Here is a 19120-nt window from a genome sequence, read left to right as displayed (position 1 = left end):
TTTTGACAACAGAAAAATACTATATCCGTGGTTGTGGACAGGAACAATGACAACAAGCGAAAATAAAGTTTTGCCCCAATTGAAAATGTAACTTGAGGCAAGCAACGGCTTCCGTTTGGCGTTACCACGATTCAAACCCCAACTGTGAAACCTCAACATCAATGCGTTTAAAAAATGTACGCGTTCAATAGATGAACAGGGAATTCCCATCGCTTCGCTCAATCGGTTTGATGGTGGAGTATCGAATTCCCTTCGCGTTTATTCCATTGCTATGACTGGCAAACATCTGACTTTCAATTTGCCGCGCTGCACTAGATTAAAGATAAATATCAAAAAATGATTTAAAGTTGTTTTAGGTGTAAACCGTCCACTTTGCATGTAACACAATCCAATATATGTAAACCCAACAGTTTAAGTTCTTGTTCCCTTTTTCATCGATAAAGGCACATAGTCAGAAAGAAACTTTTGGGGGATGTTGATTTCTTTTACCAAGTCTTTTTTATTCGCTTCGTTCGGCCATGTAAGCGGGCTTTTGTGAAAAGTACTTTTTTTTCAGACCTGCGCAAGACACAACGCAACGTGCGTGAAAAAGAAAATGTGATTTTCGTTTTTCAGGGTCGGTTGGCGGCAACATATCGAAAAGACAGGATGTTTCCGTCGTAAAAACGCTCTTCCACGGTCGACTACGAGACACGTCAATCAAACGCTCACGTGATGATTCAGACCCCGCCATTTTTATCTCTCCCGTGAAAGAAATGAGTGCGTCATGGCCATTTGTGTCGTTATCATGACGATCAGGATTCAGGAATTTTTCGTTTCACCCATTTTTCTGCCAGCATTCCCTGACACGAGACGTTGTCACGTAATTTCAACAATCATTAAATTTAAAATTTTCTTCGAATTTATTGCGAGGAACATTCGCCATTGTTTTGAAACGGAGTGATTGGTAAATGTAAAAAGTTTTTGTGGAATGACAGGTACGTGTGCAAGAGTGATACAACTGTTTATATTTTCCTACCGATAAACAAAACGTTATCAAATTTTAATTGTAAATTCTGGAGACCATCGATAAGATGCAAACACAAAAGTCCACTGACAAGCCATACTTTGCACACATAATATGTCTTGCCCATTGTGCTCTCTGTGTAGCGCCCTTGTGTAACTGTATATATTATACAAGGAGAGGTAGAGGGCGCTATAGTGTTACCCTATTGTAACGTGCTTTTTCAACGGATTGGCGGCGTTACACGCTACACAGCAGTTTTGGGCTTTATCCCAAATGTGTTCAAAAACGCGTCCCAGTTCTCCTAGGTAGTGGCCAAGCCCGCAGAACACAACAGACACTTGTATTCAATACAACGAAAATGACCAGCACAACACCAACGGAACAGGAACGGTTTCTATAAACAAAAAGAAACACAATTGTACATACGGTTTGCAAACATTCTGGTACACTCACCAAACTGTTTTGCGACCGATCTATCAGCAGGCACAGGTTGCCCGTTGCGAAATCACATTTACAAGCTGCATCAATCAGATGCCGGCAAACTTCCAAAGGTCACACAGTTTTTAGGGATAAACACAGTTATCAGACGTAAACATTATCCACGCCTTATTCAAGTAGAATCCTTATTCAAATAGAATCAGGTTAAAGCACATGACAAAAAAAACTGGCAACACAAGTACAAGCAAACCTAACCACGCGGTCTGCACGCGCAGATCTACTGCGCAGCCTTTGTTATGAGTGTTGCGTCAAACATAGAAAGCATAACAAAAGCAGTAACGAAAAGAACGAAATTTTGGTTTGGGAATCTACACCTATATTATAACGAATATAACATCACACAGCTATGGGCAATATTTCAGCAGCGTCAAAAACGCAAATAACATGCCTGCTGCGAAGGTATTTTCTTTTGAGTGAGGTAAAAATGCCCACAACTGTGACGGTCGATAGCTGGGTTTCACCCTGTGACGTAATACCGCGACGCTATGTCAAAAAAAAGTTTTACTTGAGTTGAATGCGGATTACGGTAGTATATTATATGACCGCACTGTATAAGTTGTTCTGTTCCAAAACGAGAAGCGAGGCGTGTTTTCGACAATTATTTTGACACCAAGCAAATCTATTGCATGTATCGCCACAAAAATCATAATAGCAACAAATTAAAGCCGAACAAAAGTTTCTGAATAATAATAAAATATCCACGCAATGCTTACACAAATATTTACAGGCATTTTAATTTCATTACCATGAAAAACAAAATCATGCAAGGGCAAGACACAATATATTTAAATTGTGTAAGATTATAGTAAATGTACAGCATTATATTGCAGGTGACTAAAGGCCTTGATGTGATGGTGTTTACTAGAACAGTAAACTTTAACAGTTGTACAATTTAGGTGTTATTGCTACAATACATAATATAGCAGTATGGAAGTAATAATCATAGAAGTAATAAAACCAAATCCACAACTAACAATTTTTTACATGCATTAAGATGTATTCATTAAACTTCGTGCCGTTTGTCATTATAATCACTATCCGCTCTGTTTTGTATTGAGTAACTTGTCAAGTAAATTACTATCGTCAAACACTACTGAAAAAGCAATTCTCTATTTTGGCGAATCTCCGAAAATGTTTTTTAAATGGTTTTCAAAACAGAATGTTTTGAACTGATCGATGTTTTGTCAAACGTTTAGAAAAACTTACACCGGTTTGACGCATGTACTATGCTCTACTACAGCAGCATGTGGCAATTTAACACGTGAGGTTATGAGTCAAAGTAACAGCTCATGTCAGTCTGTGCACACACGTCGGTCTGGCACTGAAGATTATTTTACATTGGGTAAAAAAATGTGCAACCACTTTTGCATTCAAGGAATAAATGCTTTGGAGTGAACTTTTGACTGGCATTTTTATTGTACACCAAAATAATGCCACAAAGGCATAAGTTTAATTTTACGCTACTTTTCATAGCGTCATGTACGGCACACCTCTGACTCAACACTGAATGGTATTGTAAATTTTAAGTCACCGTTTGGGTGAGTTTGTGTTTCACTTACTTTTGGACTTAAAATAAGCTAACATCTTATTACTAATTGTTTATAGTTTTCCAAATCCTTTCCTTTCACGGGACATATTCTGTCACAACATATTTTGAACCGCCACATTTATTTACATTGGCTCACATAACATTTGCTTCACACACGTTAAACACTTCTTCTGACATAATTATCATTAAGAGTCAATAGCAAAGCGACTTAAAGCAAATTTATATTTTATAATGACTTTCCACAACTACCACAATTGCATTAGAACTTCCTTTGCATTTTAAGTTCGACTATCCGGGATTTGCATGGAAATTTACAGGAAAAAAGCAACAAAATGTGTCTGAGCTTTCACATGAACACGTAAGGTCACAATCTCTAAAACCGTAATACCAAGTCAGTGAGAAAACCGAGACAGAAAAAAGGGATACCGAACCATTTAGCAAATGAAGCTCTTTTTAAGAAATTTGCGTGCACAGGATAACAGCTGATGCGAAATTAGCAAACAATATTAAATAATTCATTGGCGAAATTCTGAAAATAGACAAAATTAGGTGCGTTTCCTGAAACGGTCTAAAATGCAGTTTTGAAAAAAGGAAATGAGTTTCCAAGATCTCTTAGGAAATCTTTGACACAGTTCAATGTCCATGTAAAGTATATGAAACACAAAAGCAAAGCACTTTTCTCCGATAAGATACACACTATTGCTATTACAGAATACGTAAATTGATCAGTATAGCAATTTTACATGTTAAAAGCACTTCTGTAATAGAACACTACTGTGACTTTTTACACGATAATTTCGCTGTTTCGTTTTTTTAATTATTTTATTGAATTGAAGCTCCTGTGTCCTTTCTCCATTTTTCAACACATTCAGTTAGTGTGTCTGGATTTTCAGGTTTTTCCACAATGGCAACCTCATAAATAAATGCCATTTCTGGAACCCATTCCTTTTGTTTGCGGCATTTTTCGTAGTGTTCCCAGAGGGCGCTTTTCCTTTTCTTCCAGTGACTTTGGCGATGGCTGTACCACCGCGCTCCGAAAGTATTTTCTGTTTTACCAACATACTGGCTTTGGCATAAAAGGCATGTGGCAACGTAGATTCCGTACTCGCTGTCGCAGGTGAGGACTTTATCTTTCAGAAGTATGATTTCATTGTTGTTGTTTGTTGCTGTTATGGAGTTTCGACTTGGCACTAATGTCATTTTGTGATTCCTGCAGAGTTTGCATGTCTTGTCACCACAGGGAGACGATGGTTGGCGCTTGGCAATCTGTTTTCACAAAGTTACGTTTTAATGTGCCAGAAGAACAGACTATTAAAATATTTTCGGAAAATACATGAATATGTTAAAGTTTAAAAACGAATTTGTGAAGACTTAGAACTCTGTGGAAAGGATTTCCAAGCGAATTTACAACATCAATAGAAAGTACTTACATTTGTTATTCCCTTTTTAAGCATGGCTGTTTTTTCAATGTCAGCAATATTTTTCATTCGCTGTAAGCTTTCCTCGTCCTTTACATCGCGAATCTGTGAAACCGAAATTTCTTCGAAATTCCCAACATTTTGATTGCAACCATAATAGGTCAAATAGCAGTTGATCAATTCCAGCATGTATCCCTCTGTGACATCGCCGAGGACTCGTTTTCTTCGAAAATCATGCGAAACCGTCGTGATTTTGATGCATTCCCCGTCCTTACAAAATGTTTTAAAAAATTCTCCATCAAGCAAATAACACGTCAGGGCACGGACGAATAACAATGGTTTGAGTTTTTTTTTCCAAGTAAATGAATTACAAAACTTTTCTTCCGTTGAGTTTTCATCTTGAAAACAACGAGTGGCAGCCGGTCCAGCCAAATTCAGTTTTAACTCCCACATTTTGCATTTCTGTAGTATAAAACCAATATGTTATTAAAGAATTTTTTTTTTGAGGGATATCCAAAATTACTTGCAATGTCCGTTACAACTTTTGCTCGGCATGTAGTAGCTGCCTATACCAAACGTTTAAATTACGTACGGTTTACAATAAACCTTGTATGCTTCTGTGACATGCACTTTAGTTTGTCTCACAAAAAAGCAAAATAGCCAACTAGTTTAACTCTTTTGTCTAGGTATTAAACGTTCGTTTTAAGTTAAGTGCAATTGTTTTGATCGTTTGTTATATTCTGAACGCCAAAATTACATTTAACGCCGCATGTTTTGCACAATGAAAATTATATTCAAAAAACCAACCTTTTGCATGTTGTTGGGGTTAGACCTTCTTTCGTCTTTTTTTGTTGGAGTTGCAGGTTTAATTTTATTAATTGAAGCTCCAGTGAGTTTTACCCATTTTTCTTCACATTTAGATAGGTTATCTTCTGGTGATTCAACAAATACAACCTCGTAGACAAATGCCATTTCGGGAATCCAACCAAGGCGGCAACATTTGTAGTGTTCCCAAAGAGCAGGGTGTGCGGTTTTCCAGTTACTTACGGTATTGGACCAGCATTGTTTTAGGGATTGCTCTGTTTTACTGACACACTGTTTATCGCATATTCGGCAAGTAACAATGTAAACCACGTTACTGCTGTTGCATGTGAGGGCTTCATTTCCATTCAGCGTCAGAGTTGTCGTATTTTCTGCCTTGAGTGATGATTGACTTGGCACTATAAGCGCCCTTTCATGATTCCAACAAAATGGACATGTCTCCTTACCACAAGCCACTGAGAAATTCTGATAAACAATGGATAAAGCTTTATTAATGCTACTTATCCCATTAAAGGAATTTCAGTTTTTTATCAACTTTTGTGTTCTCTTTTTCTGGGAAGCTATATAATTTATTGCAGTAAACACAATCCACAAATTAACTTTTACTTCAAAAGGATAAAATTATTAAAAGGACATAATTATAACCTAAAAGGTTTTTTTGAAATGATAAACGCCTGATATTAAGGATACTGAATGGTTCCATAAATAGGCAAATGACCTTATCACAAAGGTCAAGGTAGGCCGTGACATTACACAAAACATTACGTCACTGTGCGACGTTAATTTCATAATCACTACATTAGAGGTATTGAGTCGATGAAACTGAACGTCGTTTTTTTACAACTGCTACCATGTGATGAGGAACTTCCCCTTACAACAGTTTTGTAATGAAAAGCTACCTTTAAACAATTTCGATTGTGTAATTTCTCTTTGAATTAATCACTTTTTTACAAAATATGTAACAAATGGTTTTGTAGTAAATTCGATAGTTATGTACCGTGCATATTTAAAACCAACCTTTTCTTGTAAACTTATGTTTTCAACATTTCCCGCTAGTTGTTCTAGAAAAAAATATTTTCGTAAGACATATACCAAACTTAACGTTGAAATTCAAAACTTGCCTATATTACCTACAGTTTCATTTCTGCTGGTGCTTTCGCCAGACGAAGTACCTGCATTCTAAAAAAGTAAATTATCTTTAAACGTAAAAAATACTTTTACTTGTTGGCACAAATTATGAAACGGTTTTCAGGAAATATTTAATTAGTTAATGAAAATATAATAGTATAAATGATATTTTTATGTCAATGTGGTAATGCTTCCTGAACCGCGGTATAAGTTTATTTAGTGCTGCTGGTGAGTGTGGGCCAGCACAACCTTTAAACCAACAGGCAAAACAATCCACTTTGTGATACCTTTGGACAACTTCCATCTTTGGGTACCCAACTATCAGTTAATTATTCAAACGACAAGAATAGCAACTGAAACGTTCCAATTTATGTTGTTATGTAACACAACGACCAGAAGCTAATTTATGCTTAGCATCATTCCAAGTGCGCAAATTAAAATGCTGTTAGGAGCGGAGCTGGAAAATAAGTATTTGTAACTGCCTTTATATGGAGATTTAGCTGTTGCTTACCTCGTTAACGTTGGAGCTGGGCTGGGCGTCAGGCGTAGATGATGCAGATGACGACGCACTGTTCTCGTTATCTGCCATATTTTGATGTTTTTCAACTAATGTGCACTGTGAAAAAAAAATATTGTCTTATCACCACATTTCGCGTCTGTTTTTTTACAATAATCATATTCTGTGAATTTCTTTAAACTCTTGCTGGAAATTTTATTTCTACCTTCACAACAAATCCTACCAGTGTGTTTTAATCGGAATAAAGTAATTATTAACTATGCGTAGTTGCTGTAATTTCACATACCTTGTTCTTCCTACTATTACAACAATATGTTGTATGTATTTGACTACGTTACAAGGTTGCTTTCCAGTAGCAAACACAGACCCCGCACGCACTAACCGTGCTGTGCTTATGAGAACAACGCGGCGTTACAAGAAAAATACGTTTTAGTTGAGAATTCAGCTGCAAAAAAAATGTACCACACGTAAGTGTTGTGACAAAGTTTTCCTTTGTTCTCAAGTGAATCTGCTGCGGTAAACTTCAATCATTTATGCATGAGCATTAACTTGCAAAACTAACTTTAAAGTAACAACTATCTCGTTTTTAGACAGTTATCGCGCTCTCCTCAGCGCAGAATGGTGGTCAAAATTCGACTACCAACAATTTATGTTTCTTTGATATCGCGCATTAAAGGTAACTTAAGTATTGTCCAATAAAAAAGGACGAGATGCTTCTGGCGTTTCCATTCTATTTAGGCCTAACATTGGAAGCGTCCAACAGTTATAAGCGCATCAACTGATCTCAGTGTTAAACAATAACTGGGCAATCCTTCTCCAACTGATTCTAAACGCGGACGCAGACCAGCGAAAATGAAGTTCTGAGCAATGGAAAGCTTTCCGTTATGCGTTACTACCATTTAAACACCACGCTTATAAATGGATAAACTGAATACAGTTTCAAACAATAACTAAACAATTTTGACAACAGAAAAATACTATATCCGTGGTTGTGGACAGGAACAATGACAACAAGCGAAAATAAAGTTTTGCCCCAATTGAAAATGTAACTTGAGGCAAGCAACGGCTTCCGTTTGGCGTTACCACGATTCAAACCCCAACTGTGAAACCTCAACATCAATGCGTTTAAAAAATGTACGCGTTCAATAGATGAACAGGGAATTCCCATCGCTTCGCTCAATCGGTTTGATGGTGGAGTATCGAATTCCCTTCGCGTTTATTCCATTGCTATGACTGGCAAACATCTGACTTTCAATTTGCCGCGCTGCACTAGATTAAAGATAAATATCAAAAAATGATTTAAAGTTGTTTTAGGTGTAAACCGTCCACTTTGCATGTAACACAATCCAATATATGTAAACCCAACAGTTTAAGTTCTTGTTCCCTTTTTCATCGATAAAGGCACATAGTCAGAAAGAAACTTTTGGGGGATGTTGATTTCTTTTACCAAGTCTTTTTTATTCGCTTCGTTCGGCCATGTAAGCGGGCTTTTGTGAAAAGTACTTTTTTTTCAGACCTGCGCAAGACACAACGCAACGTGCGTGAAAAAGAAAATGTGATTTTCGTTTTTCAGGGTCGGTTGGCGGCAACATATCGAAAAGACAGGATGTTTCCGTCGTAAAAACGCTCTTCCACGGTCGACTACGAGACACGTCAATCAAACGCTCACGTGATGATTCAGACCCCGCCATTTTTATCTCTCCCGTGAAAGAAATGAGTGCGTCATGGCCATTTGTGTCGTTATCATGACGATCAGGATTCAGGAATTTTTCGTTTCACCCATTTTTCTGCCAGCATTCCCTGACACGAGACGTTGTCACGTAATTTCAACAATCATTAAATTTAAAATTTTCTTCGAATTTATTGCGAGGAACATTCGCCATTGTTTTGAAACGGAGTGATTGGTAAATGTAAAAAGTTTTTGTGGAATGACAGGTACGTGTGCAAGAGTGATACAACTGTTTATATTTTCCTACCGATAAACAAAACGTTATCAAATTTTAATTGTAAATTCTGGAGACCATCGATAAGATGCAAACACAAAAGTCCACTGACAAGCCATACTTTGCACACATAATATGTCTTGCCCATTGTGCTCTCTGTGTAGCGCCCTTGTGTAACTGTATATATTATACAAGGAGAGGTAGAGGGCGCTATAGTGTTACCCTATTGTAACGTGCTTTTTCAACGGATTGGCGGCGTTACACGCTACACAGCAGTTTTGGGCTTTATCCCAAATGTGTTCAAAAACGCGTCCCAGTTCTCCTAGGTAGTGGCCAAGCCCGCAGAACACAACAGACACTTGTATTCAATACAACGAAAATGACCAGCACAACACCAACGGAACAGGAACGGTTTCTATAAACAAAAAGAAACACAATTGTACATACGGTTTGCAAACATTCTGGTACACTCACCAAACTGTTTTGCGACCGATCTATCAGCAGGCACAGGTTGCCCGTTGCGAAATCACATTTACAAGCTGCATCAATCAGATGCCGGCAAACTTCCAAAGGTCACACAGTTTTTAGGGATAAACACAGTTATCAGACGTAAACATTATCCACGCCTTATTCAAGTAGAATCCTTATTCAAATAGAATCAGGTTAAAGCACATGACAAAAAAAACTGGCAACACAAGTACAAGCAAACCTAACCACGCGGTCTGCACGCGCAGATCTACTGCGCAGCCTTTGTTATGAGTGTTGCGTCAAACATAGAAAGCATAACAAAAGCAGTAACGAAAAGAACGAAATTTTGGTTTGGGAATCTACACCTATATTATAACGAATATAACATCACACAGCTATGGGCAATATTTCAGCAGCGTCAAAAACGCAAATAACATGCCTGCTGCGAAGGTATTTTCTTTTGAGTGAGGTAAAAATGCCCACAACTGTGACGGTCGATAGCTGGGTTTCACCCTGTGACGTAATACCGCGACGCTATGTCAAAAAAAAGTTTTACTTGAGTTGAATGCGGATTACGGTAGTATATTATATGACCGCACTGTATAAGTTGTTCTGTTCCAAAACGAGAAGCGAGGCGTGTTTTCGACAATTATTTTGACACCAAGCAAATCTATTGCATGTATCGCCACAAAAATCATAATAGCAACAAATTAAAGCCGAACAAAAGTTTCTGAATAATAATAAAATATCCACGCAATGCTTACACAAATATTTACAGGCATTTTAATTTCATTACCATGAAAAACAAAATCATGCAAGGGCAAGACACAATATATTTAAATTGTGTAAGATTATAGTAAATGTACAGCATTATATTGCAGGTGACTAAAGGCCTTGATGTGATGGTGTTTACTAGAACAGTAAACTTTAACAGTTGTACAATTTAGGTGTTATTGCTACAATACATAATATAGCAGTATGGAAGTAATAATCATAGAAGTAATAAAACCAAATTCACAACTAAAAATTTTTCATATGCATTAAGCTGTATTCATTAAACTTCGTGCCGTTTGTTATTATGATCACTATCCGCTCTGTTTTGTATTGAGTAACTTGTCAAGTAAATTACTATCGTCAAACACTACTGAAAAAGCAATTCTCTATTTTGGCGAATCTCCGAAAATGTTTTTTAAATGGTTTTCAAAACAGAATGTTTTGAACTGATCGATGTTTTGTCAAACGTTTAGAAAAACTTACACCGGTTTGACGCTTGTACTATGCTCTACTACAGCAGTATGTGGCAATTTAACACGTGAGGTTATGAGTCAAAGTAATAGCTCATGTCAGTCTGTGCACACACGTCGGTCTGGCACTGAAGATTATTTTACATTGGGTAAAAAAATGTGCAACCACTTTTGCATTCAAGGAATAAATGCTTTGGAGTGAACTTTTGACTGGCATTTTTATTATGCACCAAAATAATGCCACAAAGGCATAAGTTTAATTTTACGCTACTTTTCATAGCGTCATGTACGGCACACCTCTAACTCAACACTGAATGGTATTGTAAATTTTAAGTCACCGTTTGGGTGAGTTTGTGTTTCACTTACTTTTGGACTTAAAATAAGCTAACATCTTATTACTAATTGTTTATAGTTTTCCAAATCTTTTCCTTTCACGGGACATATTCTGTCACAACATATTTTGAACCGCCACATTTATTTACATTGGCTCACATAACATTCGCTTCACACACGTTAAACACTTCTTCTAACATAATTATCATTAAGAGTCAACAACAAAGCAACTTGAGCAAATTTACATTTTTTTATGACTTTTTATTACTACCACAATTGCATTTAACTTCCTTTGCATTTTAAGTTTGACTATCTGGAATTTGCATGGAAATTTACAGGGAAAAAGCAACAAAATGTGTTTCTGAGCTTCCACATAATCACGTAACATCACAATCTCTAAAACCGTAATGCAAAGTCAGTAAAAAATCGTGGCAGAAAAAAGGGCAATCGAACCATTTAGCAAATGAAGCTCTTTTTAAGACAATTGCGTGCACAGGATAACTACTGATGCGATAACAGCAACCGATATCAAATAATTCCCTGGAAATAGACAAAAATTAGTTGCGTTTCCTGGTAAAACGTTTTGTAAAAAGGAAATCACTTTCCAAGATCTCTCAGGAAATCTTTCACACAGTTCAATGTCCATGTAAAGTTTATGACGTAAGACATTACGTGACACAAAGCAAAGCACTTTTCTCAGATAAGATACACACTATTGCTATTACAGAATACGTACAACGAATTGATCAGTATAGCAATTTTTCATGTTTAAAGGACTTACTGTAATAGAACACTACTGTGACTTTTTACACGATAATTTCGCTGTTTCGTTTTTTTTATTATTTCTTTTATTGAAGCTCCTGTGTCCTTTCTCCATTTTTCCACACATTTACTTAGTGTTTTTGGATTTTCAGGTTTTTCCAAAAAGGCAACCTCATAAATAAATGCCATTTCGGGAACCCATTTCTTTTGTATGCGGCATGTTTTGTAGTGTTTCCAGAGGGTGCCTTTCCTTTTGTTCCAGTTACTATTGCGATGGTCGGACCACCGCGTTTTGAAAGTTTCGGTTGTTTTACCAACATACTGGCTTTGGCACAAAAGGCATGTGGCAACGTAGATTCCGTACTCGCTGTCGCAAGTGAGGTCTTCATCTTCCAGAGGTATGATTTTATTGTTTTTATTTGTTGCTGTTATGGAGTATCGACTGGGCACCAATGTCATTTTGTGATTCCTGCAGAGTTTGCATGTCTTGTCACCGCAGGGGGACGATGATTGGCGCTTGGCAAAATATTATCACAAAGTTACGTTTTAATGTGCCAGAAGAACAGACTATTAAAATATTTTCAGAAAATACATGAATTTGTTAAAATTTAATAACGATTTTGTGAACACTTAGAATTCTGTGGAGAGGTTTTCCAAGCGAATTTAACACATCCATACAATTAAAAATGAAAATATTGTACAGAAAGTACTTACATTTGTTATTCCCTTAAGTATGGCTTTTTTTTCACTGTCAGCAATATTTTTCATTCGCTGTAAGCTTTCCTCGTCCTTTACATCGCGAATCTGTGAAACCGAAATTTCTGTCAAATTCCCAACAATTTGATTGCAACCATAAAGGTTTAAAAAGTTGTTGATCAATTCCAGCATGTATCTCCCTGTGACATCGCCGAGGACTCGTTTTTTTCGAAAATCATGCAAAACCGTCGTGATTTTGATGCATTCCCCGTCCTTACAAAATGATTTAAAAAATTCTCCATCAAGCAAATAACACGTCAGGGCACGGAAGAATAACTTTGGTTTGAGTTTTTTTTTCCAAGTAAATGAATTACAAAACTCTTCTTCCGTTGAGTTTTCATCTTGAAAACAACGAGTGGCAGCCGGTCCAGCCAAATTCAGTGTTAACTCCCACATTTTGCATTTCTGTAGTATAAAACCAATATGTTATTGAAGAATTTTTTATAGAGGGATATCCAAATGACTTGCAATTTCCGTTACAAATTTTGCTCGGCATGTAGTAGCTGCCTTTACCAAATGTTTAAATTACGTACGGTTTACAATAAACCTTGTATACTTCTATAACCTGCACTTTAGTTTGTCTCACAGAAAAGCAAAATATCCAACTAGTTTAACTCCTTTGTCTAGGTATTAAACGTTCGTTTTAAGTTAAGTGCTATTGTTTTGATCGTTTGTTATATTCTGAACGCCAAAATTACATTTAACACCGCATGTTTTGCGCAATGAAAATTATATTAAAAAAACTACCTTTTTCATGTAGTTGGGCTTAGGTTTTCTTTTTGTTTCTTTTTTTGGAGTTGCAGGTTTATTTTTATTAATTGTAGCTCCAGTGCATTCTATCCATTTTTCTTCACATTTAGCAAGTTTATCTTCAGGTGATTCAACAAATACAACATCATAGATAAATGCCATTTCGGGAATCCAATCACCGTGGCAACTTTTGTAGTGTTCCCAAAGGGCGGGGTGTGCGGTTTTCCAGTTACTTACGGTATTGGACCAGCATTGTTTTAGAGATTGCCCTGTTTTACTGACACACTGTTTATCGCATATTCGGCAAGTAACAATGTAAACCACGTTATTGCTGTTACATGTGAGGGCTTCATTTCCATTCAGCGTCAGAGTTTCCTTATTTTCTGCCTTGAGTGATGATTTACTCGGCACGAGGTTCCTTTCATGATTCGTACAAAACTTGCAAGTGTCTTTACGGCAAGGCATTGAGCAATCCGGCTAAACAATAGATAGAGCAAAGTACTAAAACTTTACTTCATCCATACTATTTGTCTTAATAAAGCTATACAAATGTGTCATAATTTTATAATGTATAAGTGTACATTGTGTAAAAATTTCCAAAGCAATACAATAGTTTGATTTCCAAAAAAAATCTTACTTTTAAAGCTTTAATTCCGTATTTTTTCAACTTGCATTTTTCGTTGGTACTCTTTATCGGGCTTGAGTTTATCTCCAAACCACACAACTGCGAAATCAAGTTATCAGCCACTTGACCCATCGTTTTTTTTATACAATTATAATTGTAGATTTACAAGTTAAAAATGCACTTACATTTAAAGGTCTTATTCCGAATTTGAGCATCATTTCTATTTCGTTTTTAGCTGCGTTTCTCATAGAACTTAAGTTCTGGCCCTTCAAGTCACGAATGTGTGTAACCGAAATGTTTTCTACATTACCAAAATTTTCACAGCAACAATAGTGGTTTAAATTGAAGTTGATCAAGTCAAGCATGTGACCCCCAAAAGCATCGTCGAGTATTTGCTTTTGCCTAAAATTATGGAGCACCACGGTTATTTTGAGGAATTTCCAGCCTAACCAAATTGAATTAAGAAATTCTCCTTCGAGCAAATAACACGTTAGGGCCCTGACGAATAATTGTGAATTGAGGATTTCTTTCCAAGCAAAGTATTGTCGAAATTCATTTTCCGATGATATTTTTTTATCAACACATCCCATTGCAGCCGCTGCAGAGAAGTTTAATGTGAGCTCCCACATATCCTAAAGAAAAAAAACGATTAGGACATTTACATATATAAGACAAAAAGATAATATAAGCTGAGGCCACATGGGTTCTACTAGCATATTTTTTAATTAGTACTCAAGTTATATTAAGTTTTGTATTGTCCTTTTTCTAGAAATCTATGTAAGTTCTACCCAAATAATCATGAGGAGTGTAGGGTCCCAAACCAAAGTTTGTTAATTCTTTTCTGTTGTGTTTTCTATAGATGACGCGGCTCTCGTTTCTTCGCGAACAAAGGCTGTGTAGTAGCCGTGTGCGTGCAAACCGCGTGGTTATGTTGGCTGATTTTTGTGTTGCCAGTTTTTTTCATGTGTATTAAGAAGGATTCGAATTCAATTCTTGGCACAGATTATGAAACAGTTTTCAGGAAATATTCAAGTTAGTTAATGAAAATGTGATAATATGAATAATATTTTATGTCGATGTGGTAATGCTTCCTGAAATGCGATTTAGGTCTGCTTAGTGCAGCTGGTGACTGCAGCGTTTACACAAGCTTTTAAACTAACAGGCAGAAAAATCCACTTTGTGGTACCTTTGGCCAACTTCCATCTTTAGGTACCCAACTATCAGTTAATTATTCAAGCGACAAGAATACCAACTGAAACGTTCCAATTTATGATGTTATGTAACACAACGACCGCAGAAGCGAATTTATGTTTAGCATCATTCCAAGTGCGCAAATTAAAATGCTGTTAGGAGCGGGGCTGAAAAATATGTATTTGTATATGCGTGGTTGTGAATAGGAACAATAACAACAAGCATAAAAGAAGTTTTTCCCAATTGAAAAAAGTAACTTGAGGCAAGCAACGGCTTCCGTTTGGCGTTACCACGATTCAAACCCCAACTGTAAAACCTCAACATCAACGCGTTTAAAAAAAGTACGCGTTCAATGGGTAATCAGGAGATTCCCTCTGCTTGTTTATTCCATTGCTAGGACTGGCAAACATCTGAGTTTTAAATTGGTCGCGATAAAAGGTAAATATCTAGATAAAAGGTAAATATCAAAAAATGATTTAAAGTTGTTTTAGGTGTAAACCGTCCATCCTGCCTGTAACGCTATCCAATATATGTGATCCCAACAGTTTAAGTTCTTGTTTCCTCTTTCGATAAATAAGACACACAGTCAGAAAGAAACCTTGTTGATTTGTTTCACCAAGTTTTTTTCATTCGCTTAGGACGAACATGTATGCGGGCTTTTGTGAAAAGTACATGGAATAATAAAACAAACTTTTTTTCAGAGACCTGCGCAAGACACAACGCAACGTGCGTGAAAAAAGCAATGTGATTTTTGTCTTTCGGGGTCGGTTGGCGGCAACATATCGAGTAGATAGGATGTTTCCGTCGTGAGAACGCGTATTCACGGTCGGTTACGAGATACGTCAATCAAACGCTCACGTGATGAATCAAACCCCGCCTTTTTTTATCTCTCAGATATTCAAAGAAACCTTTGGGGGATGTTGATTTGTTTTACCAAGTTTTTTTTATTCGCTGCGGACGAACATGTAAGCGGGCTTTTGTGAAAAGTACATGGAATGATAAAACAAACTTTGTTTTAGACCTGCGCAAGACACAACGCAACGTGCGTGAGAAAGAGAATGTGATTTTCGTTATACGGGGTCGGTTGGCGGCAACATATCGAGAAGATAGGTTATTTCCGTCGAAACAACGCTCATCCACGGTCGACTGGGAGACACGTCAATCAAACTCTCACGTGATCATTCAGACCCCGCCTTTTTTATCTCTCCCGTGAAAGAAATGAGTGCGCCATTGGCATTTGTGTCGGTGTCATGACGACCAGGATTCAGGGCCTTTGTTTCCGTTGCACAAGCGACTCTTTCGACGCCATAGGGCTCTAGGCCTTGGCCAAGCAACAGTTAGCTGGACACTGAAATTTTAGTGGTGAGATCGAAACAAAGGTAGAAATGTCGTTTTAGGCACGCGCGGTAGTTCAAGCGGTGAATGCTGATGGGTTCGGAGCGAATTTCAATACTACGATGATAATACTAAGTGTGATTATAGAAAAGCGGCGAAAAAGAATCGTAGCGAAAAAGATGTGTTACGAACAAATTCAGCACAGAGTGGAGTAAATATGGCTGCCAACAATTCATATTTCTTTCACAAAGCGTAACTACGAGAGACGTTTCTATTCTGTTTGAGCTTCACATTACACGCATCCCACGCTTATCAACGCGTAATCTGAGCTCGGAGTTAAACAATAATCGTTAAACAAACGCATTGTGATAGTTGTTAATGTGACAAAAAAGCGTACGTGAATCTTTGCAGCTGGTAACTGTAGGCCTGCACAAGCTTTCAAACTAACAAGCAACAAAATCCACTTTGTGGTACCTTCGGTCAACGTCTATCTTTGTGTACACAACTATTAGTTAAATATGCATACGACAAGAATAGCAACTGAAACGTTCCAATTTATGTAACACAACGACCAGAAGCGAATTTATGTTCAACTTCATTCCAGGTGCGCAAATTAAAATGTTGTTAAGAACAGAGCTAGAAAGTGTGTATTTGTAACTGCTCTTATATGGAGATTTAGCTGTTACTTACCTCGTCAACTTCGGATGAGGCAGATGATGATGCAGATGACGACGCAGATGACGACGCACTGTTCTCGTTATATGCCATATTTTGCTTTCTTCAACTAAAATGCACTGTGCAAAAAAGTTATATTGTCTTATCACCACATTTCGCTACTGGTATTTTTAACAATAATCATATTCTGTTTATTTCTTTAAACTTTTACTGGAAATTTCATATCTACCTTCACAACGAGTCCTACCAGTGTGTTTTCATCGGAATAAAGTAATTATCAACTATGCGTAGTTGCTGTAATTTCACAAACCTTGTTCTTCCTACTATTTCAACAAGATGTTGTAACTATTTGACTACGTCACAAGGTTGCTTTCCAGTTGTAGCAGACACAGATCCCGCACGTACTAACCGTGCTGTGCTTATAAGAACAACGCGGCGTTACAAGGAAAATACGCTTTAGTTCAGAATTCAGCTGGAAAATAATATACCGCACGTAAATTTTGTGCCAAAGTTTTCCTTTGTTCTCAAGTGAATCTGCTGCATTAAACTTTAATCATTGATGCATGAGCAATTAATTTAACAATTATAAAAAATAACTGGCAAAACTAACTTAAAAATAACAGCTATCTCGTTTTTAGACAGTTATCGCGCTCTCCTCAGCACAGAATGGTGGTTAAAATTCGATTACCAACAATTTATATCATTTTCGTTTCTTTGACAACTCGCAACAAAGGTAAATTTAGTATTGTCCTATAGAGAAAGGCGAGATGCTTCTGGCGTTTCCATTCTATTTAAGCCTAACATTGGAAGCGTCCGACAGTTATCAGCGCATCAACTGATCTCAGTGTTAAACAATAACTGGGCAATCCATTTCCAACTGATTCTAAACGCGGATGCGGACCAGCTAAATGGAGTTTTGGGTAAGGAAAAGCATTCCGTTAGGCGTTTCTACAATTTAAACACCAACTGTATAAACTGAATACAGTTTTAAACAATGGTTAAACAATCCTTCTCTAGCAAACAATAGTTTTGATAACAGAGAAATGCTATATCCGTGGTTGTGGACAGGAACAATCACAACAAGCGAAAATAAAGTTTTCCCCAATTGAAAATGTAACTTGAGGCAAGCAACGGCTTCCGTTTGTCGTTACTACGATTCAAACCCCAACTGTCGGTGTCATGACGATTTGGGTTCAGGGCCGTTGGTTCCGTTGCGTAGCGTCCGTTCGACGCAACAGGACGCTAAGTCTCGGCCAAGCGACAGTTAGCTTGAAACTAAAATTTTTTGAAACTAAAAAAAAGTGAATGCTGATGCGTTCGGGGCGAATTTCAATACTGCGATGATAATACTAAGTGTGATTACAGAAAAGCGGGGAAACAGAATCGTAGCGAAAGAGAAGTGTTACGAACAAATTCAACACATAGGGTGGTGTAAATTTGGTTTCTCACAATTTATATTTCTTTCACAAAGCGTAACGACGAGAGGCGTTTCTATTTTGTTTGAGCTTCACATTACACGCATCCCACGCTTATCAACCTGTACGCTGAGCTTAGTGTTAAACAATAATTACTAAACAATCTTTCTCCAACGCATTGTGATTGTTGTTGATTGACAAAAATAGCGTAACGCGAACAAGAGAAAATGAAGTTTAGCCCATTGAAAATATTCCGTTAGGCGTTACTACCATTTAAACACCAACTGTATGTTTAAACAGTTCTCACGCTTATAAATGGATAAACTGCGTGCAGTTTAAAACAGTAGCTAAACAATCCCTTGCAAACTGACAAATACTTTATCCGTGATTGTGGATAGATATAATGACAACAAGCGAATATGAAGTTTTGCCCAATTGAAAAAGTAACTTGAAGCAACCAACGGCTTCCGTTTGGCGTTACTACGATTCAAGCCCCAACTGTATATCTGCGCGTCTCAAAAAACGCGCTCAATAGGCAAACAGGGAATTCCCCTCGTTTCGCTCAATCGGTTCGAAGGAGGTGTATCGAATTCGCTTCGTGTTTATTGCATTGCTGGGACTGGTAAACATTTGAGTTTTAATTGGCCGCGCTGCAGTAGATAAAAGGTAAATATCAAAAAATGAT

General features: G+C 37.2%; 2 protein-coding genes across 2 annotated transcripts; both read right to left on the bottom strand.

Annotated features, from left to right (window-relative positions):
- Positions 1-3875: 3875 nt before the first annotated feature.
- Positions 3876-7010, bottom strand: LOC145909424 (uncharacterized). The gene is made up of 4 exons (XM_082996817.1): positions 6933-7010; positions 5279-5758; positions 4484-4933; positions 3876-4319 (listed from the first exon to the last, which is right to left on the bottom strand). The coding sequence occupies exons 1-4, from the start codon at positions 7008-7010 to the stop codon at positions 3876-3878; spliced, it is 1452 nt and encodes a 483-aa protein (XP_082852943.1).
- Positions 7011-11051: 4041 nt separating this feature from the next.
- On the bottom strand, positions 11052-17513 carry LOC145908247 (uncharacterized). The gene is made up of 7 exons (XM_082995484.1): positions 17331-17513; positions 17036-17139; positions 14005-14451; positions 13832-13918; positions 13192-13671; positions 12403-12849; positions 11052-12204 (listed from the first exon to the last, which is right to left on the bottom strand). The coding sequence occupies exons 2-7, from the start codon at positions 17111-17113 to the stop codon at positions 11704-11706; spliced, it is 2040 nt and encodes a 679-aa protein (XP_082851610.1). The 5' UTR covers positions 17114-17139; positions 17331-17513; the 3' UTR covers positions 11052-11703.
- Between the last annotated feature and the right edge of the window lie 1607 nt (positions 17514-19120).

The sequence above is a fragment of the Ascidia mentula genome, chromosome 7, assembly GCF_947561715.1.
Source record: "Ascidia mentula chromosome 7, kaAscMent1.1, whole genome shotgun sequence".
Lineage (NCBI taxonomy): Eukaryota > Metazoa > Chordata > Ascidiacea > Phlebobranchia > Ascidiidae > Ascidia > Ascidia mentula.
This window is presented reverse-complemented; position numbering and strand designations above follow the sequence as displayed.